Source organism: Pelodiscus sinensis, chromosome 15 (genome assembly GCF_049634645.1).
Source record: "Pelodiscus sinensis isolate JC-2024 chromosome 15, ASM4963464v1, whole genome shotgun sequence".
Classification (NCBI taxonomy): domain Eukaryota; kingdom Metazoa; phylum Chordata; order Testudines; family Trionychidae; genus Pelodiscus; species Pelodiscus sinensis.
The window spans coordinates 22534371-22561089 of NC_134725.1; the positions used below are offsets into that span (position 1 = coordinate 22534371).

The 26719-nt window shown below is 45.1% G+C and overlaps 1 protein-coding gene across 4 annotated transcripts in view; it reads left to right on the forward strand.

The window, feature by feature from the left end:
- The window catches only part of GALNT9 (polypeptide N-acetylgalactosaminyltransferase 9), a 443926-nt gene that overhangs the window by 368224 nt on the left and 48983 nt on the right, over positions 1-26719 (forward strand). For all 4 annotated transcript variants that reach the window (XM_075898386.1, XM_075898387.1, XM_075898390.1 and 1 more), the window contains 2 exons: positions 7738-7923; positions 24467-24604. In XM_075898386.1, the coding sequence (XP_075754501.1) occupies positions 7738-7923; positions 24467-24604 (324 nt within the window). The remainder of the gene's footprint in view (positions 1-7737; positions 7924-24466; positions 24605-26719) is intronic.

Below are 26719 nucleotides of genomic sequence, written 5' to 3' on the forward strand. Positions count from 1 at the left end.
ACAGCCGATATTGGACAGTAATGTAAAACTGACATAAATCATCTGAATGAATGCTGCTGAATGATGCCCACACTCTAAGACTCCCCTTTAACAATGTCACAAATGTCAGTACGGAGCTTCCTTCAACATAATGACCGCTGTTAGCAGCAGAATCAAAAGTACAAAATTGTAATTAAAATCATCTTTGTTTTTAAAGGAACCATACACTTGGTTCTATGTGAAAATTTCTTGGAGAACTCTTAATCTTTCAGCCTGATGGGTTGGGCAAAACAAACATGGCTGGAGCTTTATTTTAATAAATTTGTGCCTTGGTTTCCAATAAATGTTTGCACTTCTATAGAGGCAGTGTAAATTCACACTGAATAGTGATTGTCTACTGAATGGTGATGGACTATGTCTACACTACAGGTTTTTTCCTGGATACTGCAGGTATCCTGGAAAAACTCCACTGCATTCAGGGAACACGTCTGCTCTTATGCTTTTTTTTGAGGAAGAGCAGATGCACTCTTTCAGAAGCCCTGTCTTCCTCCTCCCAGGAGGAAGAAAGGCTCTTCCGAAAGAGGAGGCTTTTCCAAAATTTGGCCCAGTGTAGATGGTCCAAATTTCAGAAAAGCATCTTCTGAAAAAACTATCGGAAAAAGGTACGCAAATTGCAGAGCACAATTTGCATACCTTTTTCAGATAGATCATTGTAGTGTAGACATACCCTGGGAAGCAAATCCATCACAAAGTTGAACACCCATGCGAAGGCCAAGCATTCTGGATACTTCTTCTGTAGTTGCCATGAATGACGGATTTTATTAATGGAGGGGCTTCATGTTGTGTTTTAGCTGTAGATCTTCAAAGCAGGGTACAGATTTCTATTTATTATTATTTTGGTCTTTCTTTCTAGACTGGGCTTTCAAACTGCTAACTATATCCCTGGCTGTCCAGTTACTAAGGACTTAGTTCGGATTAACTTCTGACTGCTGCATGTAGCCATGGGCAGTCAGTTCGAACTAAGGGGATTTAAAAATGGCGCCCGCCCAGGAACATGCAAATGAAGCCTGAGATATTTAAGTCCCGGGCTTCATTTGCAAGTTTAAATGCCTATATTAGCCACCCTAGTTCAAACTAAGGGGCTAGTGTAAACATACCCTAAAATCTGTAAGAATACAGGAAGTGCTACACTGTATTGGACAAGCAGTCCATCTAGCTCAGCATACTGACCCAGCCTTTGCCATTAGCAGAGCTGAGCATGGTTTTTTTTCAAAGTACACTTTGGACTTCTCTAGTCTGGCAGTTTCTGATCCTGCAACATCCATGGTCTGGCATGATTTTAATTAGCCTGAGCTTCACTAGTCAGGGGCATGGTCAAGTTTCATGTAATCCCATAAAGTATGTTTACAGCTATTAATCCTGGCTCTCAGTGTTCTGTGCAGTTACTTAGTTCTAATTTACCCCTAAATGTCTTCTAAGAGCCCAGTAATCAGTAGAAGTGTTGGTAATGCTGCTAGGCAATACTGACCTCCCATGATTCGGCAAAGTCTCTGGTTTGGCATCAGTCAGGTCCCAAGGGTGCTGGAGTAAAGATCAACCTGTATTTTTTGTATTTAATAATGGCTTTTGAACCAAACGAACACTGAAGGAACAGAATCTGCACACCGTGTGTGAAGCAAGCAGAGGAGTTTATTACAAATAGCGCTGTTGAGTGTCATATCGCTTGTTAGGGCTACATGAACACTGTCAAACAATAGGTTACCACTGATTATATAGGATGCTCAATGGGCAGATCAAAGTGATGTGGGGAGAGAAGTAAGATCCTGAACTCCATCATAGGTTCTAATTGTGAGGAGCAGACATCAGTGTTTCCAGTAAAACAATGATAGAGATGCAGCCCTGTTAGTCTGGTCTAGCTGAAACAAAAGACAGAACTATGTAGCACTTTAAAGACTAACAAGATGGTTTATTAGGTGTTGAGCTTTCGTGGGCCAGACCCACTTCCTCAGATCAATATGTGGAAGAAAATCGGCACAACTTTGGTATATATGGTTGTGCTGATTTTCTTCCACATATTGATCTGAGGAATCGGGTCTGGGCCACAAAAGCTCATCACCTAATAAATCATCTTGTTAGTCTTTAAAGTGCTACATAGTTCTGTCTTTTGTTCCAGTAAAACAAGTATTTAAACAAAGCAGACATCAGTTATCAAAATACAGGACTATGTAGCACTTTAAAGACTAACAAGATGGTTTATTAGAAGATGGTTTGTTAGTCTTTAAAGTGCTACACAGTCCTGTATTTTGTTTCAGCAACACCAGACTAACACGGCTACATTTCTATCAGTTATCAACTATGTGTTAAGTGATTGTATGTCTGTCAGCTTCAGGAAGGTGTCTCTGAATGGATGTGATCCATCTGGGGATTAAAGTAGAGAGATTAGGAGTACTTAACAATGGCACAGTTATGCCTAGCAGCATTAAAAGTGTCATGTCTCCCACTCTGGGCTAGGTCTGTGTGTGGGAAGGAAGGGGGTTAACCATCATGTACTGTGTTTGTGTGGCAGTCTCAGACTCCACATTTAGAATAGGGATTCTTAACAGAATATCATAGCCTGCCTCAGAAATTTTCATCCTAGCCCAGTAAGAAGTGGAAGTGTTGGCAATGCTGCTAGACAATACTGACCTCCTATGGTTCAGCAAAGTCTCTGGTTTGACATCAGTCAGGACCCAAGGGTGCTGGAGTAAAGATCAACCTGTATTTTTTTTATTTAAAAATGGCTTTTGAACTAAATGGACACTTTTTTGGTTTGATCAACATTTTCCATTGTTTCTGTGAGAAAGAGAAAATAAAAATAAAAATATATGGTTTTGGTCAAAAGATTTGGCTTTCAAAGACTGAAATTTTTGACTGAACCTAATTTTTTAATCAAAAACTTTTTTTGAAAACCAAACATTTTCTGGTTTTATTTTGTATTGAAACTTTTAACAATTTTCTTTGGAAATTTTGAAAAAAAAAAGAAATGTGCTTGAGACATCCTGAAAATTATAACAATAATTAACATTTTTTATTAATTCTAGCTATTACTAGCTGCTTCAGAGGAAGAAGTAAAAAGCCCTGTAATAAACAATTATAAGGAAGCCTATCCCAAAGGAAAGTTCCTTCCTAACCTTACAGAGTTGAAGTGTACCTTGTGCCAAGAAGCATGTGGATTTATAATCCTTCCAATTTGCCCATTGTGTACTTTACTTTGATTACATAGAACTTCACTGTTGCACAGAAATAAATCAAAGATAAAGAAAAGTACAATATTGCTTGAGTTTTTCTTAGCAAATGGAAACAAAGTCTGAATACTGAAAGTTCTTTAATATCCACCCTATGGTATCCGGGTTAATTGCAAACTAATGTAAATATTTTCCAATATCCCAGCATATCTCAGTTGTGTATACAGAAAAAGTTTATAATCGGCACCATTAAATTTTGCTGCATCAAGCACAAACAGTATCTTTCAGAAGGTAATTTTGCGCAGATATAAGTACTTGTTTTTCTTAATACTTCATATATATGTTTATATTGCAAATAGGAAATCTGATTGAGATAATTAGAAGCAGAAACACCCAGGTTATGTGACTATGGTATAGAAGAAAAAAAGCCTTCATGCTGCGTTTGTGAACAACAAGTAGCCAGAGACAGTTTATTCGAGCAATATTGCAAGGGAAGAAGCTGCTGCTAGGTAGATTGTCGAATACAAACAATTATGAAGCAGTTTATATACTGTCCATTAGATATAATAACATTAAACAATTAGTCTCCTTCTCATTACAAATACCAATGGCTAACAGTTATTTTAGTTCCACCCAGATACTCCTTATCTCAAGGACCCTGCCAGAGTCAGCATTCTATCCTTATCTCTGTATGGAGGTGAGAGGCAAAGGCAGTGTCTTATTACAGCTCTCACGTTGTCAGGCCACAGACTTAGCCTGACTCTTGCTCTCTTGGGGTATGTCTACACTACAGCACTATTTCAAATTAACTTAATTCGAAATAGTTAATTCGAATTAAGCTAATTTGAAATAATGCATCTAATCACAAAAACTATTTCGAAATAGCATTTTGCTATTTCAAAATAGCACGTCCACATTGAATGGACCCTGAACCGAAGTTGAGACTGCCTGGAACCAGTGCCAGCAGGGCATCAGGTTAGGACTTAGTGTGTGGGGCTGCTGCCTGAGGCTAACTGAGCTCTGTGCTTAAAGGGACCCTACCCCCACCCCAGACGGACAGTTCTCAGGGTTCTGTGCTTTCTTGTCTACCTCAATGAGGGACAGCAAAGCAGTCCTGTCTTGGAGTGCCCCAAGTGCACACACTTGGGACACCACAGCACTTGGCCACATGGAGCCAGAGCTGCCTCTGGGCACACCAGTGCATCTTGTGGGTTCATTGCCATCAGCCTGGCTGCACTTGCTGCAGGCTGCCATCTGGGGGGTCTGTTGGCAGGCTGTCAGGATCCTGGAGGCCCTGAAGGAGAGCGTCCACCCCGAGAAGCCCTCAGAGCCTCCCCGGTCCTCCCCAAGAGGGCTCGTGCCCCATTCCTCCCTCACGTCCTTTCACTTACCCCTCCCTAGCCCCCCTTCCTGATGTCAAATAAAAGAAATGTATGTTCAAAAATAGAAACTGGGTTTATTGAACAAAACTGCGGCGGGGAGGGAGGATGAACCTCTGGGGAGACTGGGAAAAGGAGGTCGGAGAGGGGAAGAGAGAGGGTGGAAGACAGGAGGGGGAAACCTGGGAGGAGGAAGCTGGAAGGGGGGAGCAAGGGGAAGAAGCGGAGAGGAAGCTTAGGGCTCAGGGTTGGGGGTCTCGCTGGACCAACCTGACTTCCATGGTAACCTGCTCCTGGGTTCACATATGGCCTTTGATGGTCAGGCTGGCAGCTATCCTGCCATAGATGGCTGCGTTCCTCTGTCTATTGCAGAAATCATGAACGTTGGGGGCATCCCCCCGAAAACCTGAATAAAGTCCATGATTTCCACCCTGGACCAGGAAGGCGCCCGCTTGGGAGTTAGTAGACTGCTCCTGGGGAGTGGTGGAGGGCTGGCTGCCAGTGGCTTACTGGCTCCTGTTTTGGGGCCACTGGGACAGGGGCCCCAGTGGCCAATGATGGCTCTTTGCTGGCAGTCTTGGAGCTGGCACAGGCACTGTGACCAGGGTCTACCCCTTTAATATCTCCGGGGCTGGGGGAGAGGAGAGTTAGCTTTCCTGGTTGTGCCCAGAGTGGCCACCAGGGCTCCCTGGGAAGGACTGAAGGCCCCCTATTTCTAATTAAGTGTCTACATAGCACTTAATTTGAAATAGCTATTTCGAATTTGGTGTTACTCCTTGTAGAATGAGGTTTACCAAATTCAAAATAAGGGCTCCACTATTTCAAATTTATTTTGAAATAGTGGTTTGCCTGTGTAGACGCTATTAAAATTAATTCGAAATAACTGCTGTTTTTAGTGTAGACATACCCTTTCTAACTAGACCAAGATGGCTGCACACAAATTCCCTTTTTCCCTTTTCCCTGCCTCCACAATGGTAACATTGATGTTACTGCCAGATTTGTCTATGGCTGCCTAAAGAGCAATATTCAGACCGGAAAACAACTGCACTTGGGAAATAAATTGACTACCTCTTAAAATTACTTGATCATGTCCTCACACATTACCCTAGGTGATGGTGACTGGGACCCAAATGCCGTCAGTGTCCTCCTGGATTACTGACTGTGCTAAGAAATTAATGAAAGAAAATGAACGTGGAAGCCACCTTTCACAGACATTTTTGCTACTCTGCAGAGGCAACAGTTTCCTTGCTCTATCCCTGGCAGAATATCCAGGCATGTATGCATCCTGCCTTCAAACACTTGGGCTGTGTCTAGACTGTATCCCTTTTCCGTAAAAGGGATGCAAATTAGACACATCGCAATTGCAAATGAAGCGGGGATTTAAATCCCCCCTGCTTCATTTACATAAAAATAGCTGCCGCTTTTTTCCAGCTTGGAGCTTTGCCGGAAAAAAGTGCCAGTCTAGACGCGGATCTTTCGGAAAATAAAGCCTTTTCCGAAAGATCCCTTGTTCCTTATTTTAAGAGGAATAAGGGCTTTTTCGGAAAAGGCCTGTACTGTTCCCCCAGTGCATGCCCCCATCACAGTGGGAGCCATCTAACCCCAGAGGGGAGGCAGAAGAATTTAGTGCATAGGAATTAGCTTCTGACTGTTAGTACAAAAGTTAGTATGCTGCCTTTTTTGAACAGCACACAAGCTTGCAATGGAACAAGTGAGTGAACAGGACAATTAATTGCCACATTCCCAGTCAGCTAGCCTTGAAATAAAATACTCTTATTTATTAAGGCTACCAAGAACAGAGGGTGGCTGATGATGGAGACATGGTATTGGCTAGGTCGTAGAACTAGTCTGGTGGGTTCTGGCCTTCGGCAGATCTCTGGAGGCATGCAGACTTGAGAAGGCTAGGCCTCTTGCATCTCGTCCTTAGAAATAACAACACTCATCTTCACAGAACAACCTGGAAAGTCTGAGGTTTCCCTGCTGACAGTTTTTGCAATGATTAGCCTGGTACAAGAACTCCTAGAGAGCAAAATAAAATACAAATCTGCTTCTCATATATGGGGCAATCCAAGACATTGGTTCAGGAATGAGTGGTTGGCTATATGCCTTAGTTTGTTCCCAGGTACCTTGTACCTTCCCTGTCCTACTTGTTTCAGCCTTACAGCTGGACAGATCTCAGGCTATGTCTATACTGCACCTGTTTTGCCCAAGAAATATGCAAATGAGGCTAAGTGTGGAAAAAATACAGAATGTCTTTTGCACAAGAGGGGGTTTTTGCCCAAAAAGGAGCAGTGTGGTTGGCTTCTTTTTGGGCAAAAGCCTCTTGCGGAAAAAGCGAGTGTTCATTAATTATGCAAAGGAGGCTCAGTGATATTCCACGCTTAGCCTCATTTGCATATTTCTTGTGCAAAACGGGTGCAGTATAGACATAGTGTCAATGTGTGACCCATAGGGCCTTATTTCAGAATGCTTCCCTGTTGTTTTTGTCTTCTTTTTTGAATAGCTAAGAACATTGTACTCCATCTGAGTCATGTTACTTCACACCGGATGGGGGGAACCAGATTGTGTCTTGTGTTCAATAGTCTTGAAGAAGATATTCCCTTTGGCATATCCCATGAAAAGAGTTAATGAGCAAAGAGTATGCCAATGTTCCAGGTGCTAGAAACATCAGTTAGGGTATGTTTAGACTGTCGGCAGAGGGATGAAGATTAGGCAGGCTGACATTGTGAATGAGGCAGGGATTGAAATATCCCACACATAATATGCATAAAAATGGCTGCCACGTTTTGCCGACTCAGCACTTTGTCAGCAAAAAACAGCAGTCTAGAGGGGGATCTGTCGAGAAAGAAAGCCTTTTTTGATAGATCCCTTATGCCTCCTGCAAGCACACAACCCATAAAAATGCAGTGACAGCCAGGGCTAGATTCTCAGCTAGTTTCACTGGACCTAGGCTAATTTATACCACCCAAATCCAGTCTCTACAATCCAGGAGTCTCATGTAGTCATTGCTTTGTCTAAGGGCTCAGAGGATAGTGACTATATCTCAAGTCATCAGAAGATGATGTATAGCCTGCTGTACAGTCATATTAGTATATTTTACAGAAAAAGTTATTTCTTGTTTCATGGTTTTCTTGTATTTTCCAACTCTCTCACAGGTTTGGCAATGTGGAGGAAGTATGGAAGTGTTACCCTGCTCTCGAGTTGCCCACATTGAACGCACAAAGAAACCTTATAATAATGATATTGATTACTATGCAAAACGCAATGCCCTGCGGGCTGCTGAGGTCTGGATGGATGACTTCAAGTCTCATGTTTACATGGCATGGAACATCCCGATGACAGTAAGTGGAGAACACTTGAGTAAAAGGGAGGCAGAGAAATATGCATAAACTGCCTAAATATGGGGAAACTTTTGGGATAGGGGGAGCCTATACAGGAAGGATGGGCTCCACCTAAACCAAAATGGAACTAGACTGCTGGCACTAAACACTAAAAAGGTTGTAGAGCAGTTTTTAAACTAAGAATTGAGGGAAAACCGACAAGTGTGGAGGAGCACATGGATCTGACAGAGACATCTATTTAGGGGAGGTTCTAATAATAGAGATGCTTTGTGTTCTAGTCAGGGAGGAGAGGATGGAAGTATGGGTCAAATGAAACACAACCAAATGAAAGAGTCTAACACATCAGGAAATGGCAGAGAAATAAATAGTGACAAATTATTAAAGTGCTTATACACAAATGCTAGCAGTCTTAATTAGAAAAAAGGGTGAACTGGAGTGCCTAGTTTTAAAGGAGGATATTGATATAATAGGCATCACGGAAACTTGGTGGAATGAGGACAATCAATGGGACAAAACATATCAGAAGGACAGAACAGGTCATTCTGGTGGGGGAGTGGCACTATATGTGAAAGAAAATGTAGAATAAAATGAAATAAAAATCTTAAATAAGCCAAAATGTTCCACAGAATCTCTATGGATAGTAATTCTATGCTCCAATAATAATAAGAATATAGCTGAAGAGATATATTATCAACCCCCTGATCAGGACAGTGATAGTGACTATGAAATGCTAAGGGAGATTAGAGATGCTATCAAATTAAAAAACTCTATAATAGTGGGGGATTTCAACTATCCCCATATTGACTGTGTACGCGTCACCTCAGGACAGGATGAAGAGATATGAAAATGTCTTGCTACCTTAAATGAGTGCTTCTTGGAGCAGTTGGTTCTGGAACCCACAAGGGGAGAGGCTATTCTTGATTTAGTCCTAAGTAAAGCGGCAGGATCCGGTTCAAGAAGTAAATATAACTGGACCACTTAGAAATAGTGACCATAATGTAATAAAATTTAACATCCCTGTGGTGGGAAAAACACCTCAGCAGCCCAACACTGTGGCATTTAATTTCAGAAATTTCAGTTAAACAGAAATTGAAAGGTACAGTGGCAAAAGTACCTGCAAGCTGCATGGAAACTGCAAGCTGCATGGAAACTTTTCAAAGACACCATAATAGTGGGGAAAATCGAAATGACCATAAACTTTGTCAAATTAAGTGTAAAAATAGAATAAGAAAAGCAAAAAAAGGAGTTTGAAGAACAGCTTTTCCAAAAGGGGCATGCTAATTTCACAGGTCGTAATAGGGAAATCCGCGAGGATTTAAATATCCCCCGCGGCATTTAAATAAAAATGTCCGCCGCTTTTTTCCGGCTTTTAGAAAAGCCGGAAAAGAGCATCTACACTGGCCCCGATCCTCTGGAAAAAAGCCCTTTTCCGGAGGATCTCTTATTCCTACTTTAAGAGATCCTCCGGAAAAGGGCTTTTTTCCGGAGGATCGGGGCCAGTGTAGACACTCTTTTCCGGCTTTTCTAAAAGCCGGAAAAAAGCGGCGGACATTTTTATTTAAATGCCGCCGGGGATATTTAAATCCCCCGCGGATTTCCCTATTACGACCTGTGAAATTAGCATGCCCCTTTCAGAAAAGGGGCCCGTGTAGACATAGCCAAAGAGTAATAGTAAAATGTTTTTAAGTACATCAGAAGCAGGAAGCTGGCTAAACAACCAGTGGGTCCCTTGGACAATCAATATGTTAAATGAGCACTCAAAGATGACAAAGTCATAGCGGAGAAGCTCGATGAATTCTTTGCTTTGGTCTTCATGGCTGAGGATATTGGGGAGATTTCCAAACCTGAGCCATTCTTTTTGGTTGAGAAATCTGAGGAATTGTCCCAGATTAAGATGTCATTAGAGGAGGCTTTGAAACAAATTGATAAACTTAACAGTAACAAGTCACCAGGACCAGATGACATTCACCCAAGAGTTCTGAAAGAACTCAAATGGGAAATTGAAGAACTATTAACTGTGATTTGTAATCTATCCTTTAAATCGGCTTCCATACCTAATGATTGGAAGATTGCTAATGGCACACCAATATTTTAAAAGGGCTCTAGAGCGGATCCTGGCAATTACAGACCAGTAAGTCTGATGTCAGTACCAGGCAAATTTGTTGACTCTATATTAAAGAATTGTAAGCAGGGGCTGAACTGCTGCTTGCTATCAGCCAGCTAAAAGGAGGGGTGGGTGTGCCCATTACAATTGTTTAGCTCTGCAAGGTAATTAACTGTTAACTGTTGATATGTAAATACAGCTCTGGAGAGAATATGAGGTGTGTAAATCCCATTCAGCCAGGGCTGATGGAGGATCAGTGTTGGAATGGAATGTGGAGAATTGTAAATAATTTGGGGCAGTTGTGGGGGTTACTAATCATGCTACCCCTAAATGTGGGAACTGTAAAACATGGCACCAGTGCTTGCAGGAGCGACATCACCATCATGGTAAGAGGTCTCAGAGGAACAAGCTTCCCTCCTTCCAGAATTAAGTGAACTGAGTTGGGGGAAGGGTTAAAGGGCTTGAGTCAGCCTGCTTCACACCTGCCAGGTGTGAGCTATAAGACTGGCCCAACCTGCTCCTTTCCTCCTGGCTATGTTTAGACTGGCATGATTTTCCGGAAATGCTTATAACAGAACAGTTTTCTGTTAACAGCATTTGCAGAAAAGAGCATCTAGATTGGCACAGACACTTTTCTGCAAAAGCACTTTTTCTGGAAAAGCGTCCATGCCAATCTAGACACGCTTTTCCGCAAAAAAGCCCCCATTGCCATTTTTGCGATTGGGGTTTTTTTGCGGAAAACAAATCTGGGCTGTCTACACTGGCCCTTTTGTGCAAAAGTTTCGCGCAAAAGGACTTTTGCCTGAACGGGAGCAGCATACTATTTCCGCAAAAACACTGACAATCTTACATGAGATCGTCAGTGCTTTTGCGGAAATTCAAGCGGCCACTGTAGACAGCTGGCAAGTTTTTCCAGAAAAGCGGATGATTTTCTTGCGCAAAAACTTGCCAGCTGTCTACACTGGCTGCTTGATTTTCCACAAAAGCACTGACGATCTACTGTCCAAAATCAGTGCTTTTTCCGGAAAAGCTTTAACGCTCCCGTTCGGGCAAAAGTCCTTTTTGCAAAAAACTGTTGCACAAAAGGGCCAGTGTAGACAGCTAGATAAGACTTTTGCTCAAAAGCAGGCTAAACGGAAAAAAGCGGATTGGATGCTGGGAGACCCCGTAGGAGCCCCGGACTTCCTGGTAACCCGAGCTGGTAACCCCCTATCTATCCCCCCACCCCTATTTCTACCCAGGTTGGAAGGTGAAACCCTGCCGGTGAACTTTGGGATTCTGGGTAGCACGGACCAGGGACAGAGACATTTGGGGTTTTGGACTCTTTGGACTTCAGGTGATTCTTGGCTGTGGGGAGGGGGAGCTTAGCTCATGTTTGGGTTATGAACTCTGTTTGTGGTGTTTCCCCCAAGTTAATGCCATATGACTTCTCTTTCTGTTTCATTAAATGTTTCTTTCCTACACTTAGGCTCAGTGCTTGCACGTGGGGAAGCATTGCCTCTCAGAGGCACCCAGGGGTGTGTGAATTTCCCAGATTAGTGGGTGGGGGCTCGGGCAGGTTCTGTGTGAGATGGACCCCAAGATACTGAACCCAGCCCTGGTTACTGCCAGATCTACCCGGCAGAAGGGTTGCAGAATACAATTGTCAGACACATGGTTAAATATAATTTGTTGGGGGAAAGTCAATATAGTTTCTGTAAAGGGAAATCATGCCTTACTAATCTGCTAGAGTTCTTTGAGGAGGTCAACAAACATGTGGACAAGGGGGATCCAGTAGATATAATATATTTAGATTTTCAGAAAGCCTTTGACAAGGTCCCTCAAGAAAGACTCTTAAGTAAAGTAAGTTGTCCTGGTATAAGAGATAAGGTCCTTTAGTGGATTGGTAATTGGTTAGAAGACAGGAAACAAAGGGTAGGAATAAATGATAAGTTTTCAGAGTGAAGAAAGGTATCTAGTGGGATCCCCCAAGGGTCTGTCCTGGGATTCATCCTATTCAGTTTATTTATAAATGATCAAGAGTAAGGGGTAAACAGTGAGGTGGAAAAATTTTCAGATGATACCAAACTGCTCAAGATAGTTAAGACCAAAACAGACTGTGAAGAGCCTAAAAAAGATTTCACCAAAGTAAGTGATTGGGCAACAAAATGGCAAATGAAATTTAATGTTGATAAATGTAAAGTAATGCACACTGGAAAACATAATCCCAACTATATACACCATATGATGGGGACAAATTTGGCCGCAACTAATCAAGAGAAAAATCATGGAGTCATTGTGAATAGTTCTCTGAAAATATCCACTCAGTGTGCAGCAGCAGTGAAAAAAGCAAACAGAATATTAGGAGTCATTAAAAAAGGGATAGAGAATAAAACAGAAAATATATTAGGGTATGTCTACACTACAACATTACTGTAATTCGAACTAACTTAATTCAAAATAGTTAATTCGAACTAAGCTAATTCGAATTAGTGCATCTAGACCTAAAAACTAATTTGAATTAGTGTTTTACTAATTCAAAATAGCATGTCCACATTGAGTGGACCCTGAACCGAAGTTAAGGCTGGCCAGAACCATTGCCGGCAGGGCATCAGGTTAGGATTTAGAGTGTGGAACTGCTGCCTCGGGCTAACATCACATCACAGCACTCGGCCATCAGCCTGGCTGCACTTGCCACAGGCTGCCATCCGGGGGGGTCAATTGAGGGGCTGTCAGGATCCAGGAGGCCCTGCAGGAGAGCTTCCACCCTGAGGAGCCCACAGAGCCACCCCAGTCCTCCCCATTGGGGGCTCGTACCCCATTCCTCCCTCACCTCCTTCCACTTACCCCTCCCTAACCCCCCTTCCTGATATAAAAAAATAAAGGACACGTGTTCAAAAAGAGAAACTCTCTTTATTGAACAAAACTGTGGAGGGGGATTAATCTCTGGGGAGATTGGGAAAAGGAAGTGAGAGGGGGAAGAGAAAGGGTGGAAAAGGGGAGGGGAAAACCTGGGAGGAGGGAGCTGGAAGGGGGAAGCCAGGGGAAGAAGGAGGAGGGGAAGTATAAAACTATGGTACGCAATATCTTCAGTACTGTGTACAGATGTGGTCTCTTCACCTCAAAAAATATATTTTGGCCTTGGAAAGGGTTCAGAAAAGGTCAACTAAAACAATTAGGGGTTTGGAACAGGTCCCATATGAAGAGAGGCTAAAGAGACTGGGACTGCTCAGCTTAGAAAAGAGAAGACTGAGGGGGGATATGATAGAGGTATATAAAATCATGAGTGGTGTGGAGAGGGTGAATAAAGAAAAATTCTTCATTCATTCCCATTGTCATGGCTCCTTCCCCACTCTGGCATGATAAATGCAGAGGTGGGGGCCAGCAAGTGTACCCCAAAGCCTTATCTACCAGGCTTTGGTATAAAACTTCCCCCCAAGATCTCAAAAACCTAGATCTTGGGAATAAAACTTCCGCTGCCACCACCCAAATGTGATAAAGAAATCAGGGGAAAGATCATTTGGGAAATCTTACCCCTAAAATAAAAATCAAGGCACACAATTAACCACTGCCAGGTTAATAAAAAGAAAAGAAAGAACTTTTATTATTACAACAATATTCCTGTTGCAACCATAATGACTAGATAGGGAGGTAACAAAATATACGCATGGAGAACCTCCATGGGCCTAGAACTTAGTTACAAAGAAAAGCCAAAACATCTTTTACACAGTGCCAGATCTCAGATCCCATACCCAATCCTTAAAACAATAAAACCTAACGAGACTACCTAAACTTTACCCTACTTACAGAAAATGAAGAATGGTGTCTTGGAGAGAGAGAGAGACATGCTTGTCCCTCTCTGTCGTTGCAGAGAACTCCTGCAGAGAGACAAAAGGTCAAAGGAAAAACCCAAATTCCTTTGTCCCAGGTTGAAACTCCATCCTACATTCCTACTGGTCACTCCACCTAGCTAGGTGTTGTTAACCCCTTAGTCCCCAGGCTGCTGGCTAACCCTCATAATCATGACACCCATAATAGAAGGACTAGAGGACACCAAATGAAATGAATGGACAGCAGGTTTAAAACTAATAAGAGAACGTTCTTCTTCACACAGCACATAGTCAACCTGTGGAACTCCTTGCTGTGAAGGCTAGAACTATAACAGAGTTTAAAGAGAAGTTAGATAAATTTATGGAGTTGGGTCCATGAAGTGCTATTAGCCAGGGGGTAGGAACGATGTCTCTACCCTCTGTTTGTGGAAGTCTGGAGATGAATGGCACGAGACAAATCTCTTGGTCATTGTCTTCGGTCCATCCCCTCTGGGGTACCTGGTGCTGGCCACTGTTGGCAGACAGGCTACTGAGCTAGATGGACCTTTGATCTGACCCAGTTCGGCCACTCTTATGTTATTATGTTCTAAGCTCATGGCTCAGGGTCAGGGGTCTCACTGGACCAACTTGATTTTTATGCAAACCTGCTCCTGGGTTCGCAGTGTAGAGGTAGCCAGAATGTATACTAAGGTCCCCATCCACAATTCATAAAGGCCTATAGAAAGACTCCTGCAAACTTCCATGGGCTTTGAATCATGGTCTTAAGAAAAGCATGCTACTTTGCTGGGCACCCAAAAACATTTAAAGGCAGGAAGTCCATTGAAGTTGTATGGAGGGTAAAATCAGGAGTCTTTTCACTGACTTCAGTGGGCTTTGGTGGAAGCCCTAAATGCCTGCCTTAAGGGCTGCCTTCAGAAAAACTGTACTTTATATGCTAGAGAGTTTCCAAAATTGAAGAATTCCGGGTCCTTTCAGATCACAGCAATGGTGCTCTGCATACTTCCCAGAATACATAAATCTACAGGAGCAATGCTCCATTTTGCTGCATGTGCTATATGAGGCATTGACTTGTGTCACTGAGGGTACGTCTATACTACAGCGCTAGTTCGAACTAACTTAGTTCGAATTAGTTAATTCGAACTAAGCTAATTCGAACCAACGCATCTAGAACTAAAAACTAGTTCGAATTAGCGTTTTGCTAATTCGAACTAGCGCGTCCACACTGATTGGACGCAGGGGGGCATTTAAGGGCAGCTGAAACCGGTTCTGGCAGGGCATCAGGTCAGTAGTTGCTTTGTGTGGCTGCTGTCTGAGGCTATCTGAGGCTCGTGCTTAAAGGGACCCCCCTGGACAGCCGGTTCTCAGCTTTTCCTGCTTGCTTGCCAACCTCGCCGAGGGACAGCAAAGCATCGGTCTCTGTGCCCGTCTGTGTCGGTGCTTCCCTTCGGGGGGGGCTGCCGCAGGTGGCAACATGGAGCCACGGCTCGCCCTGCACCTTCTGGTGCACTTTCTGGACTTGCTGCTGCAAGCCTGCCAGCAATGGCTCGAGGCTGCCTGGCACCACCTGGGGAACGTCAGCCCCCTGCCTCTCCACCTGGCCACCCTGGGGGCCGTGGAGGAGCCGCGGCGGCACCCCGGCACCGGCGTGCCCCGCCGCATCTGGCGTCTGGACACCAGCAGCGACTGGTGGGACAGCATCGTCCTGGAGCGCTGGGAGGACTGACAGTGGACCCAGAACTTTAGGATGAGGAGGGACACCTTCCTGGAGCTCTGCGAGTGGCTTGCCCCTGCCCTGCAAAGAAGGGACACTCGCATGAGGCCCGCCATCCCCCTCCAGAAGCGGGTGGCCATCGCCCTATGGAAGCTCTCCACGCCGGACAGCTACCGATCCGTCGGGAACCAGTTCGGCGTGGGGAGATCCACCGTTGGAGTGGTGTTCATGCAGGTAAGGCACTCGTCGGCCACCGAGCCGGGGGGGACGGGGGCTGCGAGGAGGGGATGGGCCGCCCCAGGGACAAAGGGGGGGCGGGAGGAGGCGAAAGCACCCCGCACTGGAGGGGTCGGGCTGTCCCGGCCGTACTACACGCCGCCAGGGGGGTTGCTTCCGGGAGTGGGGCACGGGGCACTGCCAGGACACGCACGCTCCCAGCCACCCGGGCACCCCACTGATTGGCGCTTTGCTGTGTCTCTCTCCGCAAGTGGTCAAGGCCATCAACCGGGTGCTGCTCCGCAGGGTGGTCCGCCTCGCCGACCCGGACGCCATCATCCGGGGATTCGGCGCCCTCGGCTTCCCCAACTGCGGGGGGGCCATCGACGGGACGCACATCCCCATCCGTGCCCCGGAACATCAGGCGTCCCGGTACGTCAACAGAAAGGGGTACGTCTCCGTGATCCTGCAGGCCGTGTGTGACCACCGGGGACAGTTCACGGACATTAATGTGGGCTGGTCCGGCAAAGCACACGACGCACGGGTGTACCGCAACTCCTCCGTGTGCCAGCGGCTGCAGGCCGGGACCTTCTTCCCCGACTGCCACATCAGGGTCGGGGATGTGGACATGCCCGTGTGCCTGGTGGGGGATGCCGCCTACCCACTGCAGCCCTGGCTCATGAAGCCCTACACGGGGCACCTCAATCCCTCCCGCCAGGCCTTCAATGCCAGGCTGACCAGGGCCCGCATCGTGGTGGAGGGGGCCTTCCGGCGACTGAAAGCCCGCTTTCGATGCCTCCTCACCCATCTGGACCTGGCCGAGCACAACATCCCTCCCGTGGTGGTGGCATGTTGTTTGCTCCACAATTTGTGTGAGCGGAAGGGGGAGGCTTTCCTGCCAGCCTGGATGGCTGAGGCTGACCGCATGGCTGGACACTACGGTCAGCCCCGCACCGCCGCCGTCCGGGAAGCCCAGCGGGGGGCCATCCGGATCCGGGAAGCCCTGCGGGAGAGCTTCCAGGTGGAGGAGGAGGAGGACTGACCTCTCCCTTGCATGCCCCACTGGGGCCTTCTTCCACCCTACCCCCCCTCCTTCCCCTTTCCCCTCCCTACCTACTGTCAAATAAAGACACCTGTTTTTCAAACAAAAACGTCTGTTTATTTCACAGAACTGGGGTGGGGGGAGGGAAGAATGAAGGTGGGAGAAGGGAGGGGGAAACCTGGGACGAGGGAGCTGGAAGGGGAGGGGAGGGAAGGGAGGAAGGGAAAGGAAAGCTCAGGGGTGGGAGTCCGGCTGCCTCTCCCGTCTCGCCACACTGCGGGTCCGGGGGCATCGGTGGGGAATGGTTGTGGAGGGGGGGGCAGGAGGGACAGGGGGTGTGGAGGAAGCAGGACCGGAAGCAGGAGTGGGAGCAGGGGGAGCAGGGGGAGCAGGGGGAGGAGGAAATGGAAAGCGGTCCAGCAGGCTCTGGAGGTGGCCTCGCAGGGCACGGCCCTGCTCCTCCAGGGCCTCCAGACTCCTCCGGTACAGCCTGAGGTCCTCCTGGACCCAGTGGTCCTGGAGACGGAGCTGTCGATCCAGGAACCAGAGGTGCCGCCTCTGGTAGTCCTCCTGGTTCCTGGCTGTCCTGCTTGCCTGGGCGCGGGTGGCTGCTGCAGGCAGTGTGGTGCGCCCTGCAGGCCCAGGTGCTGCGGCTGTGGTGCAAGAAGACCAGCGGTCAATTACCCCAGGGGCCCAGGTGTGTGAAACCCAGCTCCCCTGTGCAAGGCCAGGGCCCCTGCAGGATCCCCAGCTGCTGCTCCGTGGTGGGCAAGGCCCAGGCGCACGGTCCCGGGACTCCCTCTCGCCCCAGCCCCCCGTACACATAAGGGGAACACGAGGGTACTCACAGGTGGACGCCTCCCCGGCCTGAGATGATGCAGGCGAGCGGGTCTGTGGCGTGCCTCGGGGGCAGGCTGGCGGCAGGCTCCTGGCTCTCAGAGCCCTCTTCCTCCTCCTCTGTGTCCAGGAGCGGTCCCTCTGCCCCGGGGTCAATCACGTCCCGGGGGGCAGGGACGGCATGAGCCCCCAGGAGGCGGTCCAGGGCGTGGAAGTGGGGGCAGGCCTCCGGGTCGGCCCCTGGCAAGCAAGCCCGGGAGTAGGACTGTCCTTTATTTTGCAGCGCAAAAGGGACAACTTCCTTGGACCCACAGATTCTGAAGGGTCTGAGGTTTCAGCTGCCATTGCAGCTATTGTAGTGGTACCAGTGCCTGGAGCCCCAGGCTCTTTAAATCACCTCTGGAGCATGGTGTGGCATGCTGGGGCACTGAGGACTGGCTGCCCCAGCCCTACCTCTTCCACCCAAAGCCCCACATCTTCCAAGAGTGCAGAGCTGGGCCCCCTGCCTCACCTTGCCCAGGGCCCAGCATGGCTGTTGGATGCATTGGCCAGGTCTCTATAAAAGCCATGTTTCTGCTGGATTTAAAGGGTGGTGTTTGCTTGTCTACAATTGTTTCCCTCCCTCTGGATTAACTCTTGTGTCGTGCCAGAAATTAGATGATAGTGTGGGAATGACAAAAATTTGTATATCAAAAAGCATTTTGCATTAAATCCAAAGTGACCAGGTTTGCATCCCTTTGAAAGGGCTCTTAGATTCCTGATGGGAAGAGACAAAAAGAACTTTGCTATATTTGTTCACTTGATGGTTTCCACAAATGAATATTGAGAGTAAAAAAGACATTCAAATAAACTTTTACACCTAAACATGATTTTCTTAAATTTCTCAATTACCTTTGATTCAGTTTTCAGCTTTGAAGAAAAAAAAAACAGGCACATCTATATTGGAAGACATAAACTGGCAAGAAGCCTGGGTCATTAAAACTTATTTTCCATAAAAGAAAAAATCTGATTGATGAAAATGTACATCATAAAAATAACCCCATTAGTTCTTGAAAACAAGAAATTCATAGCTCTGTCGCACTGGGGCATTAAACTGTGAGGGTATGTCTACACTACCCCCCTAGTTTGAACTGGGGGGGGTAATGTAGTCAAACGGAGTTGCAAATGAAGCCCGGGATTTGAATTTCCTGGGCTTCATTTGCATAAAGCCGGCCGGCGCCATTTTTAAATGCCGGCTAGTTCGGACTGCGTGCCGCGCGGCTACACGCGGCACGAACTAGCTAGTTCGGATTAGGCGGCATGCAGTCCAAACTAGCCGGCATTTAAAAATGGCGCCGGCTGGCTTTATGCAAATGAAGCGCGGGAAATTCAAATCACGGGCTTCATTTGCAACTCCGTATGACTACATTACCCCCCCTAGTTCGAACTAGGGGGGTAGTGTAGACATACCCTGAGGAATACCAAATACTATACTATCATTAGCTATAGAAATAGATTGTATGGTTGTTAGAGGAGTAAAAAGCTCACTGCTTTATCAACAAGAATTATCTACCCTATTTATGTCCATATTAAGCATTGACTGTTGCACAACACTGCCAGCCAATAATCTGTACACTATGACCACTGCTAACATAGAATAAGTACAATACAAGTAACTGCAAAACATGTCTTCTTATCAAACTAAGCTTCACTTTCAGTTGAAATGAAATTGTGAATGAGAGGATTGTTTAATTGTAGCAGACTCATGAGTATTCTTTAAAAAAGTATTCATTAAAATAGATATTGCCATCTGACAGATTGCTGTATCAGTCTACAATACCCCAGTGTATTTCACACTATCCTTTCTGTACTTGATTGCTGTGTCAAGCCACTCAGAGTCTATGAATGGCTTGCATTCTGGCTAGAGGATGGCTAACTGATTCACACAAAAGCAAAAGAATGCTCCTATGAACCAGCAGATTTCTTTAACAAGTCAAGAAAACATTGTTTCAATGCACCAAAGATGTGGTTATACCCTTTCTTATAATCCCTTCCCGGCCAATTTAGTGATCCAGGAATCCTATGTCTAGCAATTAACCTTATTCACGCTGAATGATGTGTATGTAATATTGGCTACATTTCTGTGGCCGGTGTGAACACTCCCCCCCTTTAGTTCCCCCCCCCCCCCCCGGTTTATGAAATGGATGTATGGACATCAATATACATAACTCAAAGGTGCTTTGAGCAAATCATTTCAACCCGTCAATCTTCGTGTCATGATCTGCTGGTTCTGTTTCTCTTACTTAGATGTATGTATTATGTGTATGTGTAAATGTAGACATATGGAGTGGAGAATACTTTGTGGGTTTCAAATGTGTGAATGAGAGATATGAGGGTGTTACCTTCAAAGTCTTGATGAGCAACTGTTAGACAATCTCATTTTCCCTTACATTTGAGCAGGACTTGATAGGGAATGTCTTCAATTCCTTAACAAAAAGAATAGGAAAGTGCAGGCCTTCATCTTTTGGTGGGCTGCACCTGAAGGAAAGGAGCTGAAGTCCCTGGGGGGCAGGGGAGTGCCCTGGTTTGGAGGGGCGGCTGGAAAGGAGGTTTTAGGGTGAGTTTGAAGAGTTTGTATGGAAGTTTCAGTGTAGAATTAGCCAAGCATTTTGTTTCTTTTGATTTGTAATCTACCTTGCTTGTCCTGTTCTCACTTATTACCACTTAAATCCTAGTGATTCTTCTTAAAAAAATAATTTTTATTTTCTATCAAACCCAGTGTAAGTAATTGCTACCTGGGGGGACAACCAGTGTGAACATTTCCCCTTTCATTGCTGAATGGGGCTTACCTAATACTTTGGGGTCTGATCCTATTTGAGGAGTGATATCCCAGGAAGTTGGGCCCTAAACTTCACTCACCTTAGACCAGAAGAAGTTCGGTGTCTGTACTGCTTCTCGGTGGGGGCAGGGATCTCTATTTGGGGCCTTGGCTAGAGGAGACCAGTGGAGCTGGCCTAGCAGGACCAGGCAGTAAGGAGCCCCAGAAAGCAGGAAGGCAAGTGGCAATGGCCATGTCAGCACCCCAGGAGTCACTCCCAAGGGGTCATCTGTGACCGCACCCCATCACAGCTGGAATTAATCTTTATGTGGCAAATAGAAAAGGCTAGGCATTACTAAAGTTGTATTTTCTCTGGAAAACTATATGTCTGGGTCAGGAAGATACTAATAAACCTCAAGCTAAGACATACGGCTGAATTGTAACCAGGTATTCAGTATTGTGTGCTAAGCATACAGTGATATTTCTGAAGGAAATATATAAGGTGCTTACAATGGCTATGTGTACACTACAAAGAAAAGTGGGAAAAAGATATGCAAATTGCAAACCACAATTTGCGTATCTTTTTCCACTTTTCTTTCGAAAGAGGCTTTTCCAACATTTGGCCCACCTACACGGGGCCAAATGTTGGAAAAAAAACCTCTTTCGGAAGATCCCTTGTTCCTTGTAGAACAAAGTTTACTGGAATGGCCAAAAAAACGCGTCTCCTTTTCTGAAATTGTTTTTGGAAAAAATCAGATGCATTCCTTGGATGATGCAGAGCTTTTATGGAATATCTCCGGTATCCCAGAAAAGCTCTGCAGTGTAGATCTAGCCAATTACAGCAGCACAAAACTCTTCACCTTCAGTTCACTGGACATTCTTAGAAACATTGGGTCATATCATTGGGTGATGTAAATCAGTGTAGCTCTGTTGACGTCCTGCTTCCTGTCAATGGAGCTCTGCCAATTTACACTAACTGAAAATCTGGCTCTGGTTTTGGATCACGTGAGTTGATGCTTCAAACTCAATATTTTGTTAAATTTTGTGTTCACATGTATGCAAAAATCTCAAAGCAAAGTTCCATCACCTGAGCTAAGTAGCAGTTCAGCAGAAAAGGACCTGGGGATTACAGTGGATGAGAAGCTGGATATGAGTCAACAGGGTTTCTTCCAGCCCTAGGATTCTATGATTCTATGATAATTTTCAACTCTGATTCATACACAACTTGAGCAATATCTGCTCAAAAGTTTGGTGAAGCGTAATGAACCTTTTTACAAGCCTGTTCTGAGTTTTGGGAGGCTTAATCTTGATCCTGTTTGAACTGACATAACTTTGTAGAAGCTAATTACTAACGTTATGGGTGTGTTAAACTGGTGTAAATTAGGGTGTGTCTGTGATGGGGAGAGGTTAGAGATGAACCCTTGGGGGTGTTGACAAGGCCACTGCTATCCTCCTCCTTGCTCTCTGGGGAGTCTCACCACTCAGTCCTGCTGGGCCAGCTCCACTGGTCTCCCCCAACCAACACACCAAGCTGAGGTCACTACCCTCCACCCCCGGGAAGCAGTAGAGACACTGAACCTCTTCAGGTCCAAGAAGAATGCAGTTTTAGGCCCAGATTGCTGGGATACAACTCCCCAAATGGGATCAAAACCCCTAATAAATTATTTAGGTAAGCCCCCTTTAACAATGAAAGAATGTACACATTGGTTGCTTCCCCAGGGAATAATTATTTACACTAAGCTTGTCATTAAGTAAAAGTGATTTTATTAAGTACAAGCAGTGGGATTTATGTGGTAATAAGTGAGAACAGAGAGCAAATTAGATTGCAAATAAAAAGTAACAAAAAGCACTTAGAAAATTCTAATACTAAAATCCTCAGCACAAACTTATTATAAGCCCACTCTAAAATTGTTTCTTTTCCAGCTGCTTTCAAAACAAGGGTCATCTTTCCTCCCCTGGGATGTCTGCTTCACCTTCTCCAGGTGTCCAGCCAGCCAAATACAAAAGATTCCTACCTGCCTATTCTCTTTAAAGAATTCCCTTATTGCATGGGGAGTCACCTGGCTACTCCCCACCAACCATTGGTGAGACTTGAGGACAAAAGGCTATTTGCATATGATTGTCCAGACATTGAGGCCTCCCAGAAGAAGAATTAGCCTTGATGGCTTTCTATATCTACCTGTCTACAGTATTCCCTATTCCATATGTCTAATTTTACACACAAGAAAGATACATACACCAAAATAAGATAACAGAACCAGCGGATTATGACATGAAGATTGATGGGTTACAAGAAATAATTTGCTCAAAGCACCTTTGATTTATATATATTTATGTCCATAAATCCATTTAATAAAGCATGAGGGGGGGAGGGGTTTCCATCACAATGTCTACATTGCAGTATAAGCCCATGATTTTAGCTCAGGCTCAAGCCCAACATCCCTTCCTTCTATATGCAAATTGAACTAACATAGGGCTCGGACACCAGGTTCCAGAAACCCATCGGGAAGGAGTGTCTGAGCCTGAATCAAACTAGGACTCAGAGTTCCAGTGTTTCTTTACAGCAGTGGTCCCCAACCTATAGAGGCTCCCAGGCGCCCAGAGGTGGGGCCACTAACGCGCCGGGTGCCCAGGGGGTGGGGCCACTCATGCACCGGGTGCCCGGGGGCGGGGCCGTGCATCCTGGGGCACGCCAGGGGTGGGGAAGCCCTTGCACGCGGCGCCGGCATGTGCCCCAGGGCCGGGGCCGCCCGAGCGCCTTGTGCCGTGGGCCCGGGGTCGGTGCCGCCACCCAAGCCGCGTGCCTGGGGCCGGCCCCGCGTGCCTGGGGCTGCCCAAGCGCTGCACACCAGGCACCGGTGCGTGTCGCGTGCCTGGGGCCGGCGCCTCCAGTGCGCCACGCACCGGGGGCGGGGCCAGCCCAGGTTGTTGGCGGGTGCACACAAATGCACCAGCGGGCGCCATGGCGCCCGCAGGCACCGTGTTGGGGACCACTGCTTTACAGTGTAAGTGCAGAACCACTGGGCTTGTGCTCTGGGAGCTCACTAAATGTTTTCCACAATCCCATGGGCTGACATTCTTTGTCTTCTTGACAAGGAGATTGGGTGAATGGCGACATATTACCACACTGCACCACAAGCAAGGGGTTTGAGCTTGTGGTACAGTGTGGGAAAATGTCACATGTACATTTTGGATAGTGATTGGACTCAGGGCTGTGTAATGCAGGAATTGATGAACTCTGGGTTCCAACCTCAGGCTCCAGAATCCGCACTATGAATTTTTCCACAAGAGGCAATGCAAATGAGGTGCAGATTAGCATTTTTCCACGCTTCATTTGCATAGTCTCTTTCATTCCATTTTTGCACAAAAACAGGCAGTGTAGCAATGGCCATTTTGTGCAAAAAACCCTTTTTCCACAAGATCCTTATGCCTCTCCGGGACAGGCATAAGAATCTTGCAGAAAAAGGTAGTTTTGTGCAAAAAGGCCACAGCCATGCTGTTTCTGCGCAAAGACCCCTAGCACAAAAACAGAATGAAAAAGAATATGCAAATGAAGCACAGGAAAATGCTAATACGCACTTCATGTGTATTGCCTCTTGCAGAAAAGCTCACAGTGTGGCTGTAACTTGAGTTACCACAAGTACATTTACACAACCTGCATTTCACACTCTGGGTTTTAATGTAGACAGATGTTTTGGTCACATTTAGATCCTAAGCTTGTAACAAAATCTGTAACCAGGGCAATTATATTAAAGTTTCATTGCAACTATTTAGCATCACTTTTGGTGCCCATAACCTGTTTTTAACTTTTGTTTCTACTTTGGTTTTTGTTCAGTTTTCTTCTTCTTCTTCCAGTGAGATCTTGTTTCTTGCTGTTGTCCAAGTAAGCTGTACAATAAGTAGCTGCTTACAAAAGAAATGGGGGAACGTAGTTTCAAATAAAATAAATGCTGGGTTGGTTTCAAGTAAAGAAAACAGCTGTGAAGTTAATATGATAGGATTTCTGTGCTGTCTTCCTGCTTTGCAGAACCCAGGAGTTGACTTCGGAGATGTTTCAGAAAGAATAGCTCTACGACAGCGTCTGCAGTGCCGGAGTTTTAAGTGGTACCTGGAGAATGTCTATCCTGAAATGAGGGTTTACAACAATACAATCACTTATGGAGAGGTGCTGTATGGCTTTGATAATCCATCATAACTGCATTAGAGCAATCCTTTCATCTTAGTTAGTGAGCATCAGATGACAATACAGTTTAAAATTGTCTTGAGAGCAACATCACAAACTTTTCCATACCTCTTTTAAATCCAGTCTATAAAGCATAGGCTATAACCAATGTTACCCTTCCCATCAGTGATTCCTGTAAGCTATGCACATGGGTGGCCATCCAGAAAAGATTGAAATGCTGTCCATCTAATTAGAAGAGCTCTCACAGCTGGCTGCAGATCTTTCTGATTGTGGTGGACATTTGCACATGCTTCAGTGCACATAACAGAATATATTCCACACATGGATGGAAAAAAGATAGAGGGAATATTGTTTGCCACTGTAGTGCATCCAAATAAATTAATATCAGGAACAATTATATGCACTATCCTGGTTTTTCTTTTGGTATACAGCAGCCTCAATATTGAAAAGCCAAGGCAATTTGTTTCAAATGGGATAATGTCCTGAATAACAAGATCAAGTCTGCAATCAAGGTAACTGAGGCATTCAATCTAAATGAATTACAGCTGTGGTGGCATGGTCACTGGATCCTCTAAAAAAGGGGTCTCTTTTTGGCCACATTCACTAAAATCGTATGAATGAATACATTGACTTTGCCCACTGAGTTTTGAAAATCCTGCTGGCTGAAGGAAAACTGATACCCCCACATAAGCAAGACTACAGTTGGATGAGTCTTATACACAACAGCTGAGACTCAAAGTAGATAAAAACATCAGTTTGTTTGAAATTAGCTTCTGCTTTTCCTTCTCTTTCCACCATAGACTAGTGCTGAATAAGATCTTGCAAAATCTGACATAATTTTTATAGACAGATCTATTTAAAAATTAGCCCAAACTATGCTCCAGGCTCCAGACATATCGGAATGGCAGAGATGCTTTGATCCATACGCATGCTTTGCACCTGACTCCTCTATTTATTTTATTTTTTTTAACAAAAAGATTTATTAAAAAACCAGTAAGACACTACTACATCATGACACTGTCACACTGGGCTTTTAAACACAAGACTTGCTCTACAATACCAAGGAAGGGGCATAAAACAAATTGATTCTTAAGCATAGCAATTAAGAAATAAGACAGTGAAAGCAATTTTGTTTTAATGAGAACTCAATTAAACTTCAAAGGGACCCAACGTCTTACTTCCAATTCAGGGACTTGATACAAAAAAATTAGTTTGAACTGCTATTAGCAGGTAGCATGAGCCACCTCAAATGAATCTTCAAATGAGAAAATACTGCTTCTCCACCTGTTTGGGATAAGTTGCAAATGGAATAATTTAGTAAGGTTTGTTGCTATTTTGATGCCCACCTCGCCGGGATACTTTCCCATAAGCACTCTGCTGATTGCTATAGTCACCATATCCGTAGTAGTTGTTGTAACCAGTGTAGTCATATCCTCCATAGCCACCATACCCTGGGCTGTTGTAGCCATAGTTGCCATATCCCTGATTCCAGTAGTTACTATATCCCTGGTTCCAGTTTTGACTGGGGCCACCACCTCTTCCACGAGCTCTTCCAACAAATCCTCCTCTATTTACAGTGGCCAAACAAAAACCAAGATTCCAAAACTGCCTGATTATTAAGAAAGCTTGGAGGTGCATCTGTGGCTGAGGCTCACCTGTAGGGGTTTTCTGTTGTTTGTTTTTATTCATATATAAATAGGTAATAGCATAATCTCCTATTTAGAGAAAGACTGATAGGATTTACAACTTGGAATGAGGCAAAGTTCTAATAACTTCACTGTCGTACAATTTAAAACAAAATCTGAAATTGCCTACTGAAGATACATTCAAAACATAATGCAATGAGTTTTCTTATGGTCATTCTTCTTTACTGTAACATGTAATTGAGCTCATAAAAATAGGTCATTCATTTTAGATTTTGATGCAAAGTGCACGTTTTACTGGGTAATATTTTATATCTTATTATAACAGTCTCTGGCACTAAATAAGAAAGGACATTAGTAAATTCAGCATTAGCTATTAGTATCCATGAGGTCAAAGAAGGTTGTTAACTGAGAAGCCCATTGGTGCTTGATCATGTCATGCCAATTACACCAT